Genomic DNA, 25959 nt, shown 5'->3' on the forward strand with positions numbered 1-25959 from the left:
TGGCAGGGGATGATGGGAACTGTAGTCCATAACAGCTGGAGGGCCGTGAGTTTGACACCTGTGCTCTATTCAGAATGCACATCTGTCCAGATACTATAGGGTTTATCGAGCATAAAGTTTTATTCCCCCCGCCCCTGCTGCCAACCTCCCAGGTAGGATTCCTGTGCTTGCTGGGCCAGCCCCTGCAGGACAACCTATGAGAGGCAGAAATCCAACAGGTGCGGTTACCTCTCCCAGCTTGGGCTACCAGGACCCTCCGTGACAGGAGAGGGGAGGCTGGAGCGCGCACTTCTCCACTCAGCCTTTAGGTGGCGCCCGCGCGGACCATAGAGGTCGAGGAGAAAGAGAAGGCGAAGAAGTTCCCCGTTCTCCTCCCCCCTCATGCTTCCGGGTTGCGTGCTTGCGCGCTCGAGTGACGCCATTCTTACGCGCCGAGCGTGGCCAGCCGTGGGGGAGAGCCGGGCAAGGGATGCGATGGGGCCGCTGGTGGTTCCGGCGCTGAGGCAGCGGCTTCCCTGGTAGGGCCCGCAGCGGGCTGGCGGATGGGCGCTGACGTCACGAGGGCATCGCGACGTCACGGGGGCGGGGCTGTGCCCTGACGTCACGAGGGTTGGAGCCCAGACAGCAGTCATTCCTTCTGAAGGGTTTTATATGGTGCTTTCAACGAAGATTTTCCATGCACAATATATAGGATTAAAAAAAACAACAATACGCCTTTGCATGGATTCTGACAGTCTGCAAATTAAGGACAGTATAATGGCATATGTTGCATATTTTTTTCCCAAGAATAGGAAGGATCAGGACAGTTTCCAGGACCTCTTTAGGAAAATGGAGGGGGAAATGTATGAGATTTGCTATGTCCCACGCATTTATTTATTTACAATACACTGCTTTTCCCCAGTTGCTCAAAGTGGCTCAAAATACAAGAAGAGTTTGGGTTTATACCCAGCTTTCTCTCCAATAAGAAGACTCAAGGCTGCTTACAAACTCCTTTCCCGCCCTCTCCCCGCAACAGACACCTTGTGAGGCAGGTGGGGCTGAGAGAGTTCTAGGAGAACTGTGACTGGCCCAAGGTCACCCAGCAGGCTTCATGTGCAGGAATGGAGAAACAAACATTGGTCACCAGATTAGAATCCGCTTCTCATGTGGAGAAGTGGGGAATCACATCCAGCTCTTCAGATGAGAATCTACCATTCTCAACCACTCTGCCCCTACAGAGATCAACTGTAATTCTGAGAGATCTCTAGGCTCCCACCTGCTTGTTGGCAACCAACTTTTGCTTGGTAATTCATTTATATTCTCCTGTGCTGCATGACTTAAATGTCTCAGCCATAAGCATGCACTCCCAAGCCACCTCTCTATGGCTGCCAGCTCTCCTGGATTGGCATAATACTTCCCATCAGGCGCTCCAAAGGGTGATCACTACTGCACAGAGGATTATTGGCTGCCCTCTCCCCTCCTTGGAAGAACTCTATAATTCCCGAAGCCTAAAGAAAGCCCAAAATATTCTGAGAGACCCGTCTCATCCAGCACACTCTCTTTTTGAACTGTTACCATCCGGCAGACAATACAGGTCTATCAAAACTAGGACCAAGAGGCTTAGAGACAGCTTCTACTCTAGAGCTATGGCTATACGGAACTCCGCGGCTTCGTGTTGATGTGTTTGGGGCTGTGTAGGGATGGGTGGAGGAAGGGGAAAGGGAGGATGGGGTATGAGTCTGAAATTGTGTGCATCGAGGATTGCTGCTGTAAATTTCGTTGTGCGTGCACAATGACAATAAATGGTTATGCTTATTCATTGCATCAGCCGCCATCTTCCCCTGCCATTGCTTTGAGTGCCAGCAATGGGAAAGCGGGGAAATCATTGGTGACAAAAATGGTTGAAATTACTGTTCCTAGAAACATATCTAACAGGGTTGTGTGTCCATGGGTATGATTTGGTTCAAGGACTTGCGTGATCTACAGCAGAAGCACTGCTGATGTCCATTTTCCTCTTTCAGGATGAAGCCGTTCCAAAGGCTACAGGTCATACTGCAACATGTGGTGAGTATGCCGATCTCTTTCACATTGAGTGGATTAGCAAAGGTTTGATGCCTAGGATGGAAAGAGCCCTGCCAGTTTCGTTATTGCGTTTTTCAAGCCACAGCACTTCATGCCTCAAAAGCAAACCTCTTTTAGAATGGAGGGGAGACTCACAACCACTGCTGCTACTGTAGGCGCAGAAGGCATAAGGGGAATACACTCAGTCAAAAAGCAAAGCTTTTCTTCTTGCCCCCCATCGCTTTCTTTCTGTAATGGGGAGTCGGCAACCATCATGCAGCTGAACAAAGTAAAGATGCAGGCCTGAAAGTCTATTCTCTCCCAGTTACTAGGCAAGCTTGATAGCCCAGCAGAATGCCCCTTGTTCAGAGTTATACAGAATGTGCAAATTCAACTGTTTTTAAGGTCTTACTGTTCTCAAACAGATACCTTGACTTTGCCCTTCTTCTAGAGACAGAAGAGAGAAACATGAAAATGTTTAGGCTCTTTGTCTAAGAAGAAGGGCAACAAAAGGCAATACAGATAAGAAAGAAACAGGCCCTCGTTCATCTTGCGTCAAAGAATCAGGTGCTGACATCTTCCAATAAGGGTCTTAGACAACCCCAAATGTTTTGGGGAAAGGGAAAATCTCCACCTTTCTGTATGATTGATTGATGATGTGGGCATTTTGGGGTGTATTCTTTTCTGCCATTTTGATGTAACCTGCTATAATGCTATAAAAATAAGAACACACTGCCATTTTGAGCAGGCTCCTCTGATACTATATTGCCCATGGTTGGCTGAATAAAAATCAATCAGATTTTATTCTGCATCGGCTTGAGCTTTCTTGAGCTTCTTTGAATTTATTGGTTAACCCGCGTTAACACTACTATTAATGGGTGAGGAAAGACAGATATCCTAGTGGATGTGCAAACGGGAATACCATCACCATGCTGAGAAATTCCTGGAGTTGGCTGCTTTGGAGGGGGGACTCTATGGCATGATACCTCACTGAAGTCCCTGCCTTCCCGAAACCTCACACTCTGCTGACTTCACACCCAACTCTCTGGGAATCTCCCAACCTGGAACTAGTAACCCTAGTTGTCATCCCAGGAGCTCTTCAGGCCTCCGCTTGGGGGTGAACAGGGCTAGTACCGAACTTGAAGCCACTTTGTGGATCCTAGGCCCCTTCCGCACATGCAAAATAATGTGTTTTCAAACCTCTTTCACAACTGTTTGCAAGTGGATTTTGCCATTCCGCACAGCTTCAAAGAGCACTGAAAGCAGTTTGAAAGTGCATTATTCTGCATGTGCGGAAGGAGCCCTAGACACAAAGAAGGAGGAATTTCTTCACTTGTATAAAATAGCAATAAAGCTTCACTCTGAACTGATGGCCAATTGGAACAAACACAGGCACAGATATCAGATGCCTTCTGATGGACACTTTTGTGTGGCTTGTCAACTTCTGTTGGAATTATTATTAGAGAGTAGAGGGGTTTTTTTATGTGTGATGTTGACGTCCGGTACACCAAGGTTTGCTTATTTAAAGCTAACCTGGATAGCTTTAAAAGGGGCTTGGACAGATTTATGGAGGAGAAGTCGATTTATGGCTACCAATCTTGATCCTCTTTGATCTGAGATTGCAAATTGATCTGAGAATTAGGACTAATAAAAGGAAACACTTCTTCACGCAACGTGTGATTGGTGTTTGGAATATGCTGCCACAGGAGGTGGTGATGGCCACTAACCTGGATAGCTTTAAAAGGGGCTTGGACAGATTTATGGAGGAGAAGTCGATCTCTGGCTACCAATCTTGATCCTCCTTGATCTCAGATTGCAAATGCCTTAACAGACCAGGTGATCGGGAGCAACAGCCGCAGAAGGCCATTGCGTTCACATCCTACATGTGAGCTCCCAAAGGCACCTGGTGGGCCACTGCGAGTAGCAGAGAGCTGGACTCGATGGACTCTGGTCTGATCCAGCTGGCTTGTTCTTATGTTCTTATGTTTATTTTTTTGTCTCTCTGCACAGAATATGTCCAGGCCTGCAGATTCTTCAGCTGAGGTGTTGCTGGAAAAAAAGGGCTGCGCTGCCGTTATAACCTTGAACAGGCCAAAGGTTCTCAACGTGTTGAACGTTTCCATGATTCGTCAGATATATCCTCAGCTAAAGGTTGGTGGTTTCATTCCAGTGATGCGGAGCTGCCAAAGACAGGGGCTTCCAACACCCCACGTCCTTGCAAGGGTGATTTGATTCCCCTGTCCCCAAACCTGGGACCCTTGAATGAATATCTTTGGCACAGGTAGACCAAGACCAGGTTTGAACTTTCACACGCGCAGCAGAACACACCAATAAAAGCGACACGCCTTACTGAAAAGATCAAAGAAAAAGTCTAGCCTTACTGAAAAGATCAAAGAAAAAGTCTAGTGACTGACCCAAGATCACCCAGCAAGCTTCCAGGAGCAGAGTGAGGATTTGAATCTGGGTTTCCCAAATCCGAGTCTGACACCTTCACCACGACACTGTACTGATTCCCTGCAACATCTTCGAAACAGCATAAATAACAAAACAGCAGATAGGAGACTCAGGGAGATGGTTCATGGCTCATTACTGGTCCCGATGGTGTTATTGGACCATGCTTAGAGAAACTTGTGCCCAATAGGCTGACTTTACTGGAAACTGGACCACTGACCCACTGACCAGTATCAGTCAACCAAGAATGAAATCCAAAAGATGTTTCTTCAACAGTGTTGGGATAAGTGCTCCTGGTAGTTGGAGATTATCCCTATTCGTAGTTAGCAGAGCGGCACGGGTGGCTAGAACACAGCAGAAGCCTGACCTCGTGTGCGTGCGTGTGCGTGATGGATCCCAATGTGCGGCAAGCTTACACAAAAGAAAGTCGGAGTCAGTTGTAGTTTCTAATCTAATAAAAAGAGTATTTATTAGTGAACTCCATTCTGGATAGAAGGGTAGGTAGATAGAGTCACTATGCTATCCTAATCTAGCTGGATGGAGATGGATGCATGGAGCACCCATCCTCTCTCTAGGCATGGTAGGAAGAAGAATGGCGAAGGGGTCGAGGAAGAAGCCGGAAGGAAGGAAGTCCCTGAGAGTATCAGTCTAACATCAAACCAGCATGATAGTGTAAAGGTGTCAAATCCCTAGGTCCCTATCTAGCCACTAGCTCTCTAGTAAAACCCCCTCTGTAGGTTGAGGCAGGAAACAGCGTAACAGTGTAAAGTCCTTCACTTCCAACAAACAGGAGCAAGATTCCCCCCTCCCCTCCAAATTCCTACTGGGTGACCTTGGGCTAGTCACAGTTCTCTCAGAACTCTCTCAGCCCCACCCACCTACGTACAAGGTGTCTGTTATGGGGAGAGGAAAAGATAGGAATTTTTAAGCCGCCTTGCATCTCCTTACAGGAGAGAAAGGTGGGGTATAAATCCAAATGCTTCCTCTTCTTCTTCCTCTTTGTCTTGTTCCTCTTCATGTTCTTCTTTCATTGCAGGTGGTCTTGAAGGTACTGTAGCTCCAAGCTCTTTCAGCTCGAGTTTGGAACTGTGCCTCGGAACCAATTTGGAGGGAGTGGAGAGATTTCATCACTTCATATGTTGCAGATGCTTAATTCCAGCAGTTATCTTGCTGCTGTATGCTGAACCAGCTGGGATTTCTGATCAGTTTTAAAGGAGAAACCCAAATACCTAGCACTGCTGTTACCTAAATTGGATGCAGAGGCGTAGCTAGGGAAAATGGAGCCCAGTGCAACATCTGAGTTTTGCTGCCCTCCGCATGTTCGTTTGTGTTTTTGGTATTTTTAGTGTTTTTTTCAGTTTTTGGCCTGCAGCTCCCATTGAAAACAATGGGGGATGGGGGCACCCTGTTTGGGAGTCCATAACTTTGGACCCCCTGAACCAAACCTCACCTAACCTGGGTGATATCATCAGGAGAGTCCCCCCCAAACCCCCTGAAATTTTGGTGCTGCTAGCCTAAAATCTGTGCCCCCTGCAGGCCAAAAACTGAAAAACACTAAAAAATAAAAAAAACCTGAAATTTTTGCTGCCCCCCTTCCCGGCGTGAGCCCGGTGCGACATGCACCCCCCAGTCCCCTTGTAGCGATGCCGCTGGTTGGATGCTATCAGGGTGTGGATAACTGGGGCCGGGCCGTGGGTTGTAGCTCCTATTCCAGTCTACATTCGTGAAAGACACTTCCTATCCCCGACCACATGTAGGCATCTAAAATTGGGGCTGAATTCATTGATGACTTGGACTGTTACCTTGATCCTTTTGGGGAGTCCAGCCACATAAAGTGGACATTATCTTATCTGTCATGTGGACCACCCGCCAACAGTACCACCACCTTGCCTGGACTTGAGTGGAATTTATTAGTCTGCAGGCAACACGCTATTGACTGGAAGAAGCTGCTTATTGTGTCCAGCGGTTCACCTGACGTTGATGACAAAAAGAGAAATAGAGCTAGGGTTGGCTGTTGTGGTTTTTCCGGGCCGTGGTCTGATAGAGTTAGGGTTCTTTGGGACGTTGGGGGCATCTCATTCTGAATCTCGTGACTTCCCTAACACTCCCGAGTAGCCGTTAAAAGGCAGCAGAGACAAGAGGGAGCCTTCGGAAACTTATTGTAACGAACTAGTAAAGTCCAGTCAAAAACAACCATGTTAAGTTCTTTATTGAGCTAGCATTCTTAGTCAGGAAGAGGCAATGCGAGAACTGACACCCACATCTCAAACATCCGCTTATACAGGGCATCAGACAGGCTCCCGCCAAAAGAATATAAACAAGAAAGGTTTCACACAGGCGAGCAAGCAAGTGAAAAGATAACCAAAACAACAAATTCCCCTATCTGGGCGTTCAGCCAAAACCTCCGGGGAGAACCTCTCCAAGGTCGAACTACAACTTTACACTTATAGCATAAATTGAGTCCAACAGCACCACCTACTGGAGAACTCATCGCCGAGATGCAAATGAGTCCCGAACAAATATGGGAATTATCATTGGACGATTATCACCAATACTCGCTTTTTGCAAACTGACATGCTTTTTCATGGGCTAGATAGGCACCAAGACCCAGGCGGAGCATTCTACGACAAAGAAGGCCCGGCATGTTGAGTTCTGTGGTGAAGGAATGTACAACCCTATTACCATCTTTTTCTGAAACAGACTATATTTCCCAACTGTCAGGACGAGGAGAAGAGGAGGTGGAAGAATTTGGGAGGCTGGCAGTTCGGACAGATCGAACCAGTAGACTGCCTCAACCAAAAAACCCAGTGGAACATCTCTGCTTATAGGCCCTGTGGAACTGGTTAAGGTCCCACAGGGCCCTGGCGTCAGCTGACCATGTTCCACCAGGCTGGGGCCAGGGCCGAGAATGCACTAAAAGAAGAAGAAGAAGAGTTTGGATTTATATCCCCCCTTTCTCTCCTGTAGGAGACTCAAAGGGGCTGACAATCTCCTTTCCCTTCCCCCCTCACAACAAACACCCTGTGAGGTAGGTGGGGCTGAGAGAGCTCCAAGAAGCTGTGACTAGCCCAAGGTCACCCAGCTGGCGTGTGTGGGAGTGCACAGGCTAATCTGAATTCCCCAGATAAGCCTCCACAGCTCAAGCGGCAGAGCGGCAAACCCGGTTCCTCCAGATTAGATACACGAGCTCTTAACCTCCTACGCCACTGCTGCTCAACAGCAATGTAACTTATCCACACGTGATTTTTATGCCACCTTCGCTCCCAGGAGAAAGTTAGGATGCATGTATCCTATTAAATGAAATGCTTCCTGCACTGTGAAAATTAGGTGCTTGTGGCTCGCTTGTTATTGGTCGCAGCTGCTCACGTTCCGAGGAAGCAAGTGGAAGGAAACCTAATTATGCTCTGAGCAGGCCACACTGATAACAGTTCCAGTTCCATAAAGACCCTCAAGGAATGATCTTATTTAAATATGGCCTTTCTGTTACAGTGTCAAACTAGGATCTGGGAGATCGGGTTTGGAATCCACACTGTGCTATGATAGCTCTCTGTGTGACATCAGCCTAACCTACCACAGGGTTGTCGTTTTGATGATAAAATGGTGGAAAGGAAAATGATATAAGCCAGAGAGAGAAAGAAAGGCATAGGTGGGATCCAGCAGGTTCTCACAGGTTCCCGAGAGTAGGTTACTAATTATTTGTGTGTGCTGAGAGGGGGTTACTAATTGGTGATTTTGCCACGTGATTTTTGCCTTAGTTACGCCCCTCCTCTCAGCAGTAGTGCGCAGAACTTGAAGCAGTCTAGCAGGAGGTGCACCGGCGTGCATGGCAGCCTGCGCCTGCGTGCATTCGTTTCCCACCCAAGGACCAGCACAGCGGCTGCATCCTTGCCACAGCCCCGCCCAGGAACGCCCCGCCCCAGGAATGCCCAGCCACGCCCCCACCGTGCCCCACCCCGCCCCATTGGCGCTACGCCGCAGTTTGAATTCCACCACCATGGGAACCTGTTACTAAAATTTTTGGATCCCACCACTGAAGACAGGGTATAAATATTTAAAGGAAATTAGCAGAAATAGCCCCAAGAAGGCTATGGACAGATAATGTTCTTAACAACGATATGAGAGATTTTGCTCTACAGAAGCTCTTGTAAAAAAAAGCCACCTTGGTACTCGTGTGCTATACTGGGTGTATTGGGTGTATTGGGCGCAGCATGAAGTCCTTTTACTTCTTTGTGTGCTTGGTTGTTGTCGTGTGGACAAATACATAATTAGCAGAGTTCATGCAATAATGAGGCAGAGACCAGTTGCTTTACTGAAATAAAGTTTACTTACTACAGGGAAGGGAAACTTGGAAGAAAAACAATAAACATCTTTCTTACTAGCTAGCACCAACAGCCAGCTTGCTGCTTAGACTATTACATGGCTACTAAGCTATATAGACTGAACTGACCACGTGCAGAGTGCAGCAGAAAGAAGATATATCTAAAGCCTACGTGCAGACCTGCATGCAGCCCACCCAACCAATAGGTATCAATTACCTGGTCACTGACTTCTGACCTCACTGACTAATTAGCATGCAACAATTAACTCCTTCATTACTGGATTGTGTGACGGGCACTTGCCAAATCCCATCAGTTGTTTACCTTATTTATACTCTGCCTTTCTCCCCCTTGGGAATCCAAAATGTCTCCCATCATTCTCTTCTCCTCCATTTTACCCTCACAACAACTTTGCGAGGTATGCCGGGCTGACTGGCACAAGGTCATCCAGCAAGCTTGCATGGCGTGAGCAGGTATTCGAGCCGTGGTCTCCCAGATCCCAATCTGACACTCCGACTGCTACACCCAGAGGTGGGATCCAGCAGGTTCTCACAGGTTCCCGAGAGTCGGTTACTAATTATTTGTGTGTGCCGAGAGGGGGTTACTAAGTGGTGATTTTGCCACGTGATTTTTGCCTTAGTTACGCCCCTCCTCTCAGCAGTAGCGCGCAGAACTTGAAGCAGTCTAGCAGGAGGTGCACCGGCGTGCGTGGCAGCCTGCACCTGCGTGCATTCGTTTCCTGCCAAGGACCGGCGCAGCGGCTGCTTCCTTGCCACAGCCCTGCCCAGGAATGCCCCGCCCCCGGAATGCCCAGCCACGCCCCCACCGTGCCCCGGCCAGCCCCATTGGCGCTACGCCACAGTTTGAATCCCACCACCATGGGAACCTGTTACTAAAAATTTTTGATCCCACCCCACCGGCTCTTTCATTTAACATCGCAAGAGTGACCCAAACCGAAAGGGAAGCACAGCACATCTCCACAGCGTCTGATTTTTCTGACATAATTTCTTTTCCTTTTCCAGAAATGGGAGCAGGATCCTGAAATCTTTCTAATACTGATAAAGGGAACTGGAGGCAAGGCGTTCTGTGCCGGCGGGGATATCAGAGGTGAGAAATGTTCACGGATTTCATGAAATGTTTGGTAGCTGGGGAAGAAACGGCGTGCACTCTCCGGTTACAGCCTTTAAGCCATGACAACTCTTAGGTCCCCGTGCGTTCTCCCTTGCCATTTTGGGCCAAGCTGCTCTCTTTGATGGATTCGTTTGGTTCCCCTGGCAGTACCAGTAACACCTGGGAGTGCGAATTGGAGCTTCATAGAATAACAAGGACAGGCAACTGAATGCGTCACTGGCGTAATGCCCATTGGGCAAGGTGGGCAGCTGCCCAGGGCATCACCTTGTGGGGGGCATCAAAATGCTGGGTTCGTTTTTGGGTATTTTTAGTGGTTTTCCATTTCTAGCCTGCAGGGGGCGCAGTTTTTAGGCTAGAGCAGGGGTAGGGAACCTGCGGCTCGAGAGCCGCATGCGGCTCTTCTGCCCTTGCACTCGCGGCTCCACGAGCCGAGCCGCCGGCTTCATCCGGGCGACGGCAGGCGGGCACACCAATTGCCTGTGGCTGGCTGGGCCGCGCTGCGGGCTTCCCCTCTCGCCCGCCTTGTTCAAGCGGGGCGGGCGCTTTCCTGGCAGCCGGCAAGGCCGAGCCGCTGGCCCCATCCTTGCCTGCCCTGCAGGTAAAAAAGGTAAAAAAGCCCAATATATGCAGTCTTATCTTTATTTTAAATGTCAAAAATTATTTGCGGCTCCAAGTGTTTTCTTTTCCCGTGGAAAACGGGTCCAAATGGCTCTTTGAGTGTTAAAGGTTCCCTACCCCTGGGCTAGAGGCACCAAATTTTCAGCGTATCATCAAGAGACTGTCCTTATGTGACCCCCCAAGTTTGGTGAGGTTTGGTTCAGGGAGTCCAAAGTTATGGACTCCCAAAGGGGGTGCCCCTATCCCCCAGCTAATAGGAGATGGGGGCTACAGTTTGAGGGTGCATAACTTTGGCCCCCCTGAACCAAACTGCACCAAACTTGGGGGGGGGATCATTAGGGCAGTCTCCTGATGAGACCCTGAAAGTTTTGAGACTGTGCCTTCAAAAATGTGCCCCCCCAGCCTGCAACCCCCACTGACAGCAATGCAGAAAACTCAGTCCAGAACAAAGATTTTTGGGCAAATTTCAGGATGTTCTTGCAGGGAGGGCATTCTTGGACGTATCAGCACCAAGATTTCAGGGTATCATCTGGAGACTGTCATGATGGCACCCCCAAGGTTTGGTGCAGTTTGGTTCAGGGAGTCCTGATGATACGCTGAAATTTTGGTGATGATATGTCTAAAAATGCACCCCCTGATCGCACCAATGTCCTGGTGCAAAAAAAATTTGGTTGTGGTGGAGTGGCTGCCCATTGGGGGGGGGGGGGGGGCATCCAACAGGTTTTGCCCAGGGCTACAGTTTGCCTCGTTACGCCCCTGCTGAAAGGACTTGTAGGGGGAAATCTCCCCTCACAATTTCCTCTTTTCCTCCCCCAGTTGCTTCTAAGCTGGCAAATGTTTTGGTCCCTAAGTCTGACTTCACTTATTTTGTTTGCTAGTCATTACAGAAGCCGGGAGAGCCGGAGACAGGCTGACGCAAGATTTCTTCAGAGAAGAATACATCTTGAATAATGCTGTAGGTGTGTATGCCAAAACGTCTTGAGTAAAGTACCGAATAGCTGGATCTTAAAAGTGTGCATGGGGTCCGGAAGGAGGGAAAGATGATGCCAACTTCTCATACTTAATCTGGTCACGAGGTTGAAGTGGTTCATGAAGGGGATAAAATTGAATTAATTGGTTCCTGTGGCTTCAACTCAACAGCGAGATACTTTTTAGACCTTCAGATATTCATGAAATATGTACACGCTACACAGAGGCCCCTTCCACACATGCAGAATAATGCACTTTCAATCCACTTTCAATGCACTTTGCAGCTGGATTTTACTGTGCAGGATAGCAAAATCCACTTTCAAACAATAGTGAAAGTGTATTGTCAAAGGCTTTCACGGCCGGAATCACTGGGGTGCTGTGTGGTTTCCGGGCTGTATGGCCGTGTTCTAGCAGCATTCTCTCCTGACGTTTCACCTGCATCTGTAACTGGCATCTTCAGATCCTCTGCGGCTAGCGTCAGGAAAATGCAACCATACAACTCCAGGCTCCACAACATCCCAATAGTGAAAGTGGATTGAAAGTGTATTATTCTGCATGTGCGGAAGGGACCAGAGTGTTATATAGCGACTGGAGTGTCGGGTTAAGGTCTGGGAGGCCCAGTTTTGAATCTCTACTCCGGCACAGAAGCTTGCTGGGTGACCTTGGGCTGGTTACGTGCCCTCAGGCTAACCTACCTCACAGAGTTGTTGTGCAGATAAAATAGAGCAAGAGAAAACATGGTAAGCCATTTTGAGTCTCCACTGGGGAGACGAGTCAGGCATGAATAAAGTAAATAAACAAATATTCTGGGTCCAGTTTTCCGCCTGTTAAATAACTGAGCAGCAGTGGCGTAGGAGGTTAAGAGCTCGTGTATCTAATCTGGAGGAACCGGGTTTGATTCCCCGCTCTGCCGCCTGAGCTGTGGAGGCTTATCTGGGGAATTCAGATTAGCCTGTACACTCCCACACCACACTCAGCTGGGTGACCTTGGGCTAGTCACAGCTTCTCGGAGCTCTCTCAGCCCCACCTACCTCACAGGGTGTTTGTTGTGAGGGGGGAAGGGCAAGGAGATTGTAAGCCCCTTTGAGTCTCCTACAGGAGAGAAAGGGGGGATATAAATCCAAACTCCTCCTCCGCAGAAGGGTTACAGGTAAAATAAAATAAAATAAAAGTTTTTCTTTCACATGCTTGTGTTCGCTATAACTGTCTATAAATATCTGGGTGCCAACCGGTGTGTCATACTTTTTAGGGAGCTATGATTGGCTATGGTCCAAATGGGGTGGCAAATCTGGCGTACTACCTTGCAACAGTGCTTTTTATTTTTCTGTTGCAACGTACAAGTAAGGAACGCACCAGTTAAAATACAAAGACCAAAGGAAAAACTGAAAACCAATAATATAAATAACAACAGTGAATAATAACGAAACGTGACTTGATTTCTCAAGCAGCTTTCTCTACTATGGTTTCAAAGCGCCTTTACTTTTACCACATGCATTAATATATCGAGATTACATTCAAATATGTTGCAAGTAAAATATAAAAACAATGAAAAGCCTCACACCCCCGTATTGATTTACATCGTATCATAAGCTGTCATCTGTCACCAGTCTCTTTGCTGTGTTGGCTGCTAAGAACTAACATGGCTACCCCCAAAAAGTTCAAAATTGAACGTTGTTATCAATAATAGTTGCCATATTGGTCTGCACCAGAGGAGCAAGATTTGAATCCAATGGTGCATATCTGACGAAGAGAGAAAGCTTATACCCTGAAGATTTTGTTGGTCTTCAAGGACTTAAATTGTGATTATCTGTTTCTTAGTGACAATTTTTATTTGTCCTGGGGAGAAATGGCTCCTTCCCCCCTCCCTTTTTTCTCCTCCTCCCCTTCTCCAACCAGGTACCATAGATTGGGAGGACTTAGAAATTCCAGATTCATATCAGGAAGTGCTACCTGACCTAGGGGGAAAAGATATCTTGACCCATCCTGAACAGGTCAAAGGAGGGTTGAGTCTGGGATCTGATAAATTGCTGGGTAGGAGAGGGTCGAGGTCTGTTTCTCAAGCTTTTCTGCTGGGACACAGAAGGGAGAAGACCTCTGGCCAGGGCTGGGAAGGGAGCAGCCATTTTTAAACCATGTGCTCATCCAGGGAGCACTCCCAGCCTGCCAGGTAATGAGAACTCTTTCAGAATTGCAACCTTTTCAGCTTTAAGGACCTACCCTTTTTTCAACAACTGCTAGCTAGGGTATGTTAGTGTTAAGGTTGTATCCGTTAGCTAGAAGCTTGATTCAACCTTGGCACTACATTCCTGCTTCTGCGTCTTACTTAGCCCGAACTATACTCGTTATCTCTGGTGCTCCTGTGTGAACCCCTCAGGCAGTGGGAATAGTAAGGTGGGAAAGAGGGTTGTTTGTGTTGGGGTTTTGGGAAAGCGTCAGCCATTAAAATGGCTGCTTGGGAGAGTCTGGTCAGAATCCGCATTGTCTGTAGAAGATCATGATTGCCAGATCAATAAAGAACTATTAAAGTTACTGTTGGCCTGGACTTTGCTGATTCCTTACAGTTAAGAGATAGGGGACGGAGATTTGCGTTTATATCTCCTTTGGAAACCCTTGCTCAATCTGGTGCTGTGCTAAAAGATACCTGTGATTTTTATTTTTAATAAATACTTTTAAAACTTTAGATGCGGAGAACAGTTTTCTGTACCACAAATGCCCCACTGTCTTCGCTCTATCTAAGTGGGGGGGGGGGAGGAAGGCTGGCAGCGGGTGATCAGCTTGTCCTCCAGGACCTCCAGTCTGCCCTGTGGAACCCAGAAGGAAACCAAGGGAAACTGAGGCAAGGCCTCACGGTTGGAAAGGAAATTGGGGGACCCTGACCGTCCCCAGCAGGCAGTCCTCAAACGGTCAGGTGGTGGCAGCGGTTTATCCAGAGAGAAAACAAGCCCTCCCCAGGAGAAGTTGGCAACCCCTGGGAGAGACTTGGGGAGCAGAATAGGGCCTGCTAAGCAAAGCAAGCCCGTTCCGCCACATGCACTATAAAGTCAACATCCAAAACATAACACGAAAACAGAAACTGACCGGGTAATAAAGTGCACATTTCATAACAACCTCCAGTTTCCTCTGCACCAAATATTAACCCTCCTGCCCTAAACTTTCAGCACTTGGCCATTAAACATCGAAATAAAATTAAACCTTCACGTCATTATTGTTAAAAAGCCTCACCCTTCTCTACTGGATCTTAGTTTAACAGTCCTTAACCTTCAAAACCACTAGTCATCAATTTAGATAAATCCGCAAGGTTATGCAGTTGCAAACTTAATGTGGTTGAAACCCTGGCCCCTTCCGCACACGCAAAATAATGCGTTTTCAAACTACTTTCACAACTGTTTGCAAGTGGATTTTGCTGTTCCGCACAGCTTCAAAGAGCACTGAAAGCCTTTTGAAAGTGCATTATTCTGCATGTGCGGAATGAGCCCCTTGACTCACCAACTCTTGCACTGCACCAGATTTGATAACATCAGATCTAAGTATACCAACCTAACACTTTTTCTTTCAATCTGGGCTGCCTGAGCTGATTAGGCTATCTCTATTGTTAAACAACTCGGACCCTGGTCTTTGTGAAGAGGTCGCCAATTTCATTGCGGAGATAGTTGAGAGTTCCCAGTAGAACGTATTTGTTGTGCTCCCCGTGGGGCCTTTTATCTATCATGTTCCTGATTTATGTAACTTTTTCTGACTATGCCAATAAAGGCTTATGTATATATATAGTCATCAATTTATTTTTTTCTGTTTTGTCTATGAACTTGTCCATGAACTTAATTGAGTTCTTTTCTTTAAGTAGCAAAGTCGAATTTTGATTGTCAATAACAATAAGTGGTCACTTGCCATGATAGTTTTTGACTTCTATCTCTCATAAAAGCCTGCCCTGGGCTATTTCAGCAGTGGCGTAGGAGGTTAAGAGCTCGTGTATCTAATCTGGAGGAACTGGGTTTGATTCCCAGCTCTGCCGCCTGAGCTGTGGAGGCTTATCTGGGGAATTCAGATTAGCCTGTACACTCCCACACGCCAGCTTGGGCTAGTCACAGTTCTTCTGAGCCCTCTCGGCCTCACCTACCTCACAGGGTGTTTGTTGTGAGGGGAAAAGGAGATTGTCAGCCCCTTTGAGTCTCCTGCAGGAGAGAAAGGGGGATATAAATCCAAACTCCTCCTCCTCCATCTAACTTTGCTGCCTCCTTTGCAACAGGAACCTGCCAGAAGCCTTACGTGGCCCTGATTGACGGAATTACGATGAGGGGCGTAAGTAGAAAACGTTTTTTTCTAACGTGAGCCAAGTGCCTTATCTTGCGTGTCCAGCTGGTTTGAAGGCGTAATGAATGCATCTGCTTGAGAGAGCATGTGAGACTTTGGCGGGTTTCGCATGGGCCAAAAACAGTGGTGTGGAAATGGTGTAAACCCTTTTGCACCGTTTTAAACCACTTTACACCGTTTTCACACCGCTGTTTTTGGCCCATGCAGAATCCGCCAAAGTCTCACACACTCTCTGTAGTGCTTTGTCATGGGAACAGAGTGAACCATTTGGCTGCAAGGAGGCAGGGAACTCTGGGTGGATATAGGCTAGTAGTTTGCTCGGGATCTCTAGAATCGTCTTTGTTGATGTTGACCTTTCGCTTTGAAATAAAGCCTTTAGAGCAAATCTGCAGTTTCTGTTCTTTTCGGACCCGGGGTCTGACACAAGTGGATGAAACATGGGTGTTGGAAATATGGAGCTGAGGAAAGGTGAAGCTGAGAAAATAAGAGTTTGTGCTGTGAGCTGGAGACCCCAAGGGACATAGAACTACACAGTGAATAGAATCTGGTCAGCTTGGCCCAAAATCATCCCCTTTCAAGGACCGCAGGCCAGTGATGCGGGTTTTCCGGGAAATAATCTGATTCAAATGTAAGTGCGTAAATTTTTCAACACTGTTGGTAATGGAAAGTGCCGTCCAGTTGCAAGTGACATGACGACCCCATAGAGCAGAGGTGTCACACTCTGGCGCTTTAGAGGTTCATGGACTACAATTCTCATCAGCCCATGTGGAATCTGCCTTTGAAAAGTCTTTTGGGAGTAAAACGAGTGTTTTTGTTCCTCTTTTCTGTTTCGAAGCTGTCTGTGCTGGTGAGGGAGCCCTCGGTCTGATGAAGTGCTGTAAAATAGTCACACTCTCTTCTGAGGGAAGCTTTCAGCCATAGAATGTTGGCGCCATTCCACTGTCGTGAGCTGTAGTGAAAGGGTTGTCTGGCTGAAACGGACCTTTACAAAGGCTGAGGCAGATTCCGCATGGGCCAAAAACAGTGGTATGAAAATGGTGTGAAAATGGTGTAAACCCTTTTACACTGTTTTAAACCATTTTACACTGTTTTCACACCGTTTTCACACTGCAGCTTTTTGGCCCATGTGGAATCTGCCTGAGAGACCCGATGAGCTTTCTGGGCAAAGGTTGATGACTGCACGTGGGACTGTTTCGTAAGCTATGTGGGGATGGGATCTGAGAGTTCGGGGCTGTGGAGGAAGGCAGTGCGTGAGGATAATATTGGAAACCTGAGGAAAAGTTGGGTAGGAGAGAGAAAATCCTGACGGAACCTGGGGAAAGCAGCAGGGGGAGCTTTACCAAAAAAAGTAATTCAAACTTCTAATGGTAGCAGAGTTGGAGTGTTACTGATAGGGAAGGGGTGGGGGGAAGGCAAGTGTGTTGAGTAGTCAGGACAATTGGTTGACAGCCCAGAAATTATGGCAGAAGCTCAGGTCGGCACACGGTAAAATATCTTGCGCCTGACCATTGGGGGTGGCGGGCACTTGCAAGAACTGTGTAGCTTTCTTCTCTGCAGGTGTCCGGTTATCACACTCTCCTTTGCCTGCGGCCTTGGAGGCCCCGAAGAGCCACTCTTAAGTGAAATGTTCCCAGCTCTGTAGTACTTTGTCCTGGGAACAGTTTGGCTACAAAGAGGTGGGGAACTCTGGGTGGATATAGGCTAGTAGTTTGCTCGGGATCTCCAGAATCGTCTTTGCTGATGTTTACCTTTCGCTTTGAAATAAAGACTTTAGAGCAAATCTGCAGTTTCTGTTCTTTTCGGACCTGGGGTCTGACACAAACGGATGAAACATGGGTGTTGGAAATATGGAGCTGAGGAAATAAGTGTTTGTGCTGTGAGCTAGAGACCCCAAGGGACTACAGAGTGAATAGAATCTGGTCAGCTTGGCCCAAAATCATCCCCTTTCAAGGACCGCAGGCCAGTGATGCGGGTTTTCCGGGAAATAATCTGATTCAAATGTAAGTGCGTAAATTTTTAGACACTGTTGGTAATGGAAAGTGCTGCCAATCACAAGTGACTTACAACGACCCCATAGGGCAGAGGTGTCACACTCTAGCGCTTCAGATGTTCATGGACTACAATTCCCATTAGCCCCTGCCAGCATTGTAGTCCATGAACATCTGAAGTGCCAGAGTGTGACACCCCTGCCATAGAGTTTTCTGAACATGATTCCCATGTACCAACAGGGCGCACATCTACGGCGATCTACCTATCCCCTCGCAGAGAGGGGGGGAGGGAGGGTCCAGGCGCCCCCTAATGCGGGGTTAGATGTTATATTATGCCGCTACTGTTCTTATGGATTTAGAGCGTTTTGATTTTTATTGTTATATTGTGTTATGCTATGATTTGTTTTACTGTACACTGCCCCGAGCCCTTTTGGGATAGGGCGGTCTATCAAATCTAACAAACAAACAAACAGACTAGATAAGTTCAGAGGTGGTTTTCCATTCCCTGACTCTGTGTAGTGACCCAGAGGGCTTCCTTGGTGGTCCCTCAACGAAATACTAACCTAGGACCGCATTACCCCATATGTTGGAGTAATGACGCGTGTTGGAGTGCACAGGCTAAATGCCTTAACAGTCCAGGTGCTTGGGAGCAACAGCCGCAGAAGGCCATTGCGTTCACATCCTGCATGTGAGCTCCCAAAGGCACCTGGTGGGCCACTGCGAGTAGCAGAAAGCTGGACTAGATGGACTCTGGTCTGATCCAGCTGGCTTGTTCTTATGTTCTTATGTCCCAGCTCGGCCTCTGCGCTCAGCAGAGGCCAATTTACTGGAGGTTCCTGGCCCCTCGATGACGCGGCTGGCCTCCACTCGGGCCAGGGCCTTTACGGCTCTGGCGCCGGCCTGGTGGAACAGTCTTCCGCCAGCTGTCCAGGCCCTGCGGGACCTTGGGGAATTCCACAGGGCCTGTAAGACTGAGTTGTTCCACCGGGCCTTTGGAGAGACCAGCCGCTGAAGGTGCCCCAGCGCCCTCCCCTGCTTTCTATGGGTCCCTAACATCGTCGGGACCCATTATACTCTCTCTATTCCTTTTTAGGAGGGTCATGTAAAGGGTTTGAGAGCTGTTTTAGCTTAAAATTGCTGTTTATATTGTATTTATGTTTTTATATAGGATGTTTTTATACATTATGTTTTTTGTGCACCGCCCTGAGCCCTTCAGGGATAGGGCGGTATATTAAATCTAATAATAAAATAAAATAAATACAATAAAATAAAGGTTGACCCTGCTTAGCTTCGAAGATCAGGCTAGCCTGGTCAAGACAAGTAATGTTATCCGATTTAAATAATGGTCCCAAAAGAAGGCAAATGCACCATGTAGTAGCCGGGATTTGTCCCTGCCTCTTATCCCATATCTAACGATTGATTTGCACCACAACTTTTTCCCCCCTCTGGTCACAGCTGACTTATCGCGACCCTGTAGGTTTTTCAAGGCAAACCACTTCAGAGTGGTTTGCCGTTGCCTGCCTCTGCGTAGCGACCCTGGTTTTCTTTGATGGTCTCCCGTTCCGACTGTACTTAGAAGAAGAAGAAGAGTTTGGATTTTTATCCCCCCTTTCTCTCCTGCAGGAGACTCAAAGGGGCTTACAATCTCCTTGCCCTTCCCCCCTCACAACAAACACCCTGTGAGGTAGGTGGGGCTGAGAGAGCTCCGAGAAGCTGTGACTAGCCCAAGGTCACCCAGCTGGCGTGTGTGGGGAGTGTACAGGCTAATCTGAATTCCCCAGATAAGCCTCCACAGCTCAGGCGGCAGAGCTGGGAATCAAACCCGGTTCCTCCAGATTAGATACACGAGCTCTTAACCTCCTACGCCACTGCTGCTCCACAACCAGCTAAGGAACTGGCAACTGTGGTATTAAACGAAATTAATAATAATCATAATCATAATAATCATAATAATCATTATGAGAGAGCTCCGAAGAACTGTGACTAGCCCAAGGTCACCCAGCTGACGCGTGTTGGAGTGCACAGGCTAATCTGAATTCCACAACTCAAGCGGCAGAGCGGGGAATCAAACCCAGTTCATCCAGATTAGAGTACACTTGCTCTTAACCACTACGCCACTGCTGCTCTTGAGATGTTGCACGCTCTCACTGCAATTGGCAATATATATATATATATATAATGTTCTGAACATGATTCCCATGTACCAACAGGGCGCACATCTACGGCGATCTACCTATCCCCTCGCAGAGAGGGGGGGAGGGAGGGTCCAGGCGCCCCCTAATGCGGGGTTAGATGTTATATTATGCCGCTACTGTTCTTATGGATTTAGAGCGTTTTGATTTTTATTGTTATATTGTGTTATGCTATGATTTGTTTTACTGTACACTGCCCCGAGCCCTTTTGGGATAGGGCGGTCTATCAAATCTAACAAACAAACAAACAGACTAGATAAGTTCAGAGGTGGTTTTCCATTCCCTGACTCTGTGTAGTGACCCAGAGGGCTTCCTTGGTGGTCCCCCAACGAAATACTAACCTAGGACCGCATTACCCCATATGTCCCAGCTCGGCCTCTGCCGAATTCCATCAGGCAGTCATTACGTTGTTGACAGAGAAAGGCTGAGAGGCCAGTCGGATGGCTGAGCATCTCCGAGGATGATCAGAGAGGGGAAATATTCTGTCGGCATCGTTGTTTGCCGAATCCTGAACCGAATCCTGAACCGAACTGTTTCTCCCCAACGTTGCACGTTTCAGTTGCTAATTCAGGGCCCCGTGGTGCTCACGCTATCTAAAGCGCCTCACGGAACATTCGATTATTGAATCTTCTTTTTCCTCAACGATTGAATCATTCTGCAGATGTTTCCTTGTTTAAACTATCTGCCTTCAGATGACGCTTGCCAGATGGGAACAGATGCAGAGAGAGGCAAACATCTGTCATGGTAAAATACTGCAGTGGAGGAGAGGATGGAAAACAGACCGCTTTCCACTTAGGTCTGGCAGTAGAAGCTATTAGAAGAATTTTACTGGTTTCCGGGCTGTGATTTTATCAGCGAATTCACGTCCATGGATGAAATCTAGGTTTGAATTAACTCTCTAATGTTCGCCTGATACAGCCCTTTGTGTGGAAATCCACTGCAGGTGTATAATTCTAGTGTTGCTGACTTGCACGCTGCAGAAACGTGCAGGCTGTCAAGAGATGAGTCTCTGCTGAGGGGTCTTAGGAAACACTCTGGCTATTTTGTTGCATGTTTCGATTCTCTTATGCCCCTGCTGAAATATAGTAATATTATTATTATCACGGAGGGGTAATTTTCAATTTCCATTTATTATCTTTTCCAGCCCACGCACTGAAAATTGATCCCGGGATTTCTTCTCCAAGGTCCCTTCCACATGGGCCAAATATCCCACGGTGGGGGCGGGATGTAACCCAGTTTGGGTGGGAGCTTTGCACAGTTCCCAGCCCTAAACTGGGTGAATCCCAGGGAACATAAGAACATAAGAACGAGCCAGCTGGATCAAACCAGAGTCCATCTAGTCCAGCACTCTGCTACTCGCAGTGGCCCACCAGGTGCCTTTGGGAGTTCACGTGCAGGATGTGAAAGCAATGGCCTTCTGCGGCTGTTGCTCCCGAGCACCTGGTCTGTTAAGGCATTTGCAATCTCAGATCAAAGAGGATCAAGATTGGTAGCCATAAATCGACTTCTCCTCCATAAATCTGTCCAAGCCCCTTTTAAAGCTATCCAGGTTAGTGACCATCACCACCTCCTGTGGCAGCATATTCCAAACACCAATCACACGTTGCGTGAAGAAGTGTTTCCTTTTATTAGTCCTAATTCTTCCCCAGCATTTTCAATGTGTGCCCCCTGGTTCTAGTATTGTGAGAAAGAGAAAAAAATTTCTCTCTGTCCACATTTTCTACCCCATGCATAATTTTATAGACTTCAATCATATCCCCCCTCAGACGTCTCCTCTCCAAACTAAAGAGTCCCAAACGCTGCAGCCTCTCCTCATAAGGAAGGTGCTCCAGTCCCTCATGGAAACCCTCCATGCCGGGTTTTATGCAAATCACGCTTTCTGCTATTCTTTTGGTAAAACCTGGCATGGAGGAGCTGGCTGATTAAGCTGACTGTGCTGTCCTCTTTGCATTCTAAATGCAAACCTGTACTAAATGCAAATCATTTATTTATTATAAATCAAATAAATAAATAATAAACCTGTTACTCCCATCTGCTAGGTTTTTCCCTCCTCAACTGTATCGGGCAGAATAATAAGGCTTGGTGTAGATAGCAGGTAGTACACTATCAGGAAATGCATTGCACCCACCGCTTTTTATGTGCTCAAGCTTGATGGGGATGTGCATGGATGTGAAGGTTGCACCAAAAATATTTACTCCAATTATGGCTGCTAGAATGAGAAGCTGATCTGTGAAGACTACTTTCAGCGGCTAGAATAAAGCATTCCGTTCATGCCCATGAGCCAGTTACGGTTGATTCTCTGACACTCCATAGAACGAGTTAAGAACATAAGAACATAAGAACAAGCCAGCTGGCTCAGACCAGAGTCCATCTAGTCCAGCACTCTGCTACTCGCAGTGGACCACCAGGTGCCTTTGGGAGCTCACCTGCAGGAGGTGAAAGCAATGGCCTTCTGCTGCTGCTGCTGCTGTTGCTCCCGAGCACCTGGACTGTTAAGACATTTGCAATCTCAGATCAAAGAGGATCAAGATTGGTAGCCATAAATCGACTTCTCCTCCATAAATCTGTCCAAGCCCCTTTTAAAAGATATCCAGGTTAGCGGCCATCACCACCTCCTGTGGCAGCATATTCCAAACACCAATCTGCGTGAAGAAGTGTTTCCTTTATTAGTCCTAATTCTTCCCCCCAGCATTTTCAGTGAATGCCCCCTGGTTCTAGTATTGTGAGAAAGAGAGAAAAATTTCTCTCTGTCAACATTTTCTACCCCATGCATAATTTTATAGACTTCGATCACATCCCCCCTCAGACGTCTCCTCTCCAAACTAAAGAGTCCCGAGTTGATGCAAGAGGACAGTGTTTCGTCAAGTTGAAAGCACAGAGTTAACGCAGATAGCGAGACTGAGAGAACACTCGCGTCTGACGCTTCGGCCTGCCACAGCTAAGACTTGTTAGAGTTAAAAGCTATGTTCTTGAAGATGTTGAGTACATAGAGCTTTGTTGTAAACATGGTTGCACTTGGTTTGTCTTTTATATATATGCACTTTATTGTTTTGTACACATTTTTGAGCACATAAAAAGCGGTGGATGCAACGCGTTTCTTGATTGCGTATTAGCTTTAACGTTGCGTTGGTTGACTTTTTGATACTTTGTAGATAGCAGGTAGCCCTGATGGCCCATTCTGGTCCACCTTCATCCCTGACCTGGATGTCCCATTCTGGTCCACCTTCATCAGATCTCGGAAGCCAAGGAGGGCTGGCCCTGGTCAGTATTTGGATGGGAGACCACCAAGGAAGTCCAGGGTTGCTACACAGAGACAGGCAGGGCCAAACCACCTCCGAATATTTCTTTCCTTGAAAATCCTACGAGGTCATCAGAAATTGGCTCTGACTTGACGGCGTTTCCCACCTCCAAATGGCGACTGAGCCTTCTTGGGACACACGGTTCAGCAGAAATATGTTATCACTAAGTACCTGTACATGTAGCATTTTTAATGCGTAACACCATTCCCCAACCTCCCATCCGTGGGCACCTTAATTCTTGCAGGCACTTCCCACGGTGCCCTACCGCGTGTTTCACAAAAGTTGGTGAAGCCAGTGCAAAGGCAGAGACAGTGATTGGCTGCTTTTGCATGAATGGAAGAAACTTTCACCTTCTTCCTGTTTCGGTCATCCACGTGTGGGTCTTCATGGGCATGCTTTTCTCTGTCATTTTGTGGTGGCACTCACCACCCTCTTTCAAAGCAGGCTCAAAAAAGATTGGAGACCCCTGCTGAGTAGAGATGTAGCGTTTCAAAACAATGATCTTCTAACACAAAGTTAGTTTTGTAGTTTTGTAGATCTTCTAACACAAAGTTAGGCTTGTAGTTTTTGCGTTGGTCACTGGCTAGCCCAGGGGTCTCCGCCAGGCAGCTTATGAGCGATCAGTAACTCGTGGGCTGCTGCAGAGAGGCGTCTGCATTCTTCAGAAGATTCAGGAAGAGCTCACAAGATCTACAAGAGATCCTTTTAAAAAAACCATGTCGGTTTTTCTTCTGTGCTGCTTCGTTTCCAGTACTGTTTGAGTTCTGTTTCTCGGGTAGAAGCGGTTCCGTTACTCAGAAGTGGTGCTCATTACAGAAAAGACTTGGTAACCTCTGAGCTAGTGGCAGAAAACTGTTTTCTTTTATAAGCAAACGTGTCTTGAGAACTTTTTAAAAAAGTTTTTTAAAGGAGCAGCAGTGGCGTAGGAGGCTAAGAGCTCGTGTATCTAATCTGGAGGAACTGGGTTTGATTCCCAGCTCGGCCGCCTGAGCTGTGGAGGCTTATCTGGGGAATTCAGGTTAGCCTGTGCACTCCCACACACGCCAGCTGGGTGACCTTGGGCTAGTCACAGCTTCTCGGAGCTCTCTCTGCCCCACCTACCTCACAGGGTGTTTGTTGTGAGGGGGAAGGGCAAGGAGATTGTAAGCCCCTTTGAGTCTCCTACAGGAGAGAAAGGGGGGATATAAATCCAAACTCTTCCTCTTCTCCACTCTGCAGGAAAATGCGAGAGGGTGTTTCAGAAACTGACAATTTCGATTTACTGCAGGGACAGCTGTTTTACCCTTAAGTTCCAAAACACCCTAGTATGAATATTTCTGAGTAGTTTATGGAAGGCGCAATGCATAACATAAACATAAACAATTATGTTTAGATTGCCGCCAACAGTGATATCCTAAGCCAGTGATGGCGAACCTTTTCAAGACCGAGTGCCCAAATTGCAACCCAAAACCCACTTATTTATCGCAAAGTGCCAACGTGGCAATTTAACCTGAATACTGAGGTTTCAGTTTAGTTGGCTCTGAAGCACGTGTTACTCAGGAGTAAGCTTAGTGAAGCAACCGTGCAACGCTTCAATTGGGTGAATCACGATCCTAGGAGGGTTTACTCAGAAGCAAGCCCCATTGCCAGCAACTGAGCTTACTCCCAGATAAAGGATCATGCCCAGGTCAGCCTAGATGTGTGTGTGTGTGGGAGGGTGATTGTCCACCCCCCTCCCACATGATGAACTCTGTGCGCGAGTGCCCACAGAGAGGACTCTGAGTGCCACCTGTGGCACCCGTGCCATAGGTTTGCCACCACTCTCTTAAGCAGAGTTAAGCCCTTCTACAGCCATTGGCTTAAATTGGCTTTAATGTCATGGCCCTGTTTTTTGCTCCAGTGTGGAACCCGATAAGGCTTTTGATAAGCCACATGACTGAACTTGAACTGGGCTTGTATCCAAGATCTTCACAAAGGGAATGGAGCTTTCCTGCCTCCCGTCTCCTGCTACCCTCCCCAAGTATTTTTTCTTTCCTCACATCTTTATTGGCACAAAAAAAAAACCCGTGGAACCTCGGTAATTGTCGCCTTCGGTTTTTGCTGGTTTTGGTTTTCGACAGGTTTATTTATTTATTTATTTATTTATTTATTTATTTATTTATTTATTTATTTATTTATTTATTTATTATTTGAATTTATAAACCTTAACTCCAGGGGCTCTAGTGATTAATACAACCTATATACACAATATATAACAAAGGGTCACAATGGTGACCCAATACACTAAATCCATTACAACCATTAAAACCATTTAAGCAGCGGACAAGAAACAGTAACAACAATAATGATGATGGTCCAAATAACCAATTCCTTAAGCCGCCCCAAAAGGAGGCGGCCAGACTCTTTCTTAAAATAACAATAAATATACAAATAAATTATAAAATAGAGAGCAAAGCCCCAAGAACAAGGAGGAAGGGTTGCCCCAGGCCCGTTTTGCCTTGGTTTTAGCGAGCGCCTCCGTTTCATTTCGCCCGTTTAAATTACATTTATGCTTTTAGTGTCAATTTGCTACACTGTTTGCATAGCGCATGCGCAAATGGCGTAGCGACGTGGTTTTTCACTGGTTTGCGTGGCGCCGCGTGCAAATAAAGGCGTTGCTTCGGTTTTG

General features: G+C 47.2%; 1 protein-coding gene across 1 annotated transcript in view; it reads left to right on the plus strand.

Annotated features, from left to right (window-relative positions):
• The first annotated feature begins 411 nt into the window (after positions 1–411).
• Positions 412–25959, plus strand: part of HIBCH (3-hydroxyisobutyryl-CoA hydrolase) — a 105120-nt gene continuing 79572 nt past the window's right edge. Inside the window, exons 1-6 of the mRNA XM_048486778.1 lie at positions 412–518; positions 2001–2043; positions 4051–4191; positions 9830–9914; positions 11435–11515; positions 15769–15821. Of these exons, the coding sequence (XP_048342735.1) occupies positions 475–518; positions 2001–2043; positions 4051–4191; positions 9830–9914; positions 11435–11515; positions 15769–15821 (447 nt within the window). The 5' untranslated portion in view covers positions 412–474. The remainder of the gene's footprint in view (positions 519–2000; positions 2044–4050; positions 4192–9829; positions 9915–11434; positions 11516–15768; positions 15822–25959) is intronic.

Source organism: Sphaerodactylus townsendi, linkage group LG02, assembly GCF_021028975.2.
Source record: "Sphaerodactylus townsendi isolate TG3544 linkage group LG02, MPM_Stown_v2.3, whole genome shotgun sequence".
Taxonomy (NCBI): domain Eukaryota; kingdom Metazoa; phylum Chordata; class Lepidosauria; order Squamata; family Sphaerodactylidae; genus Sphaerodactylus; species Sphaerodactylus townsendi.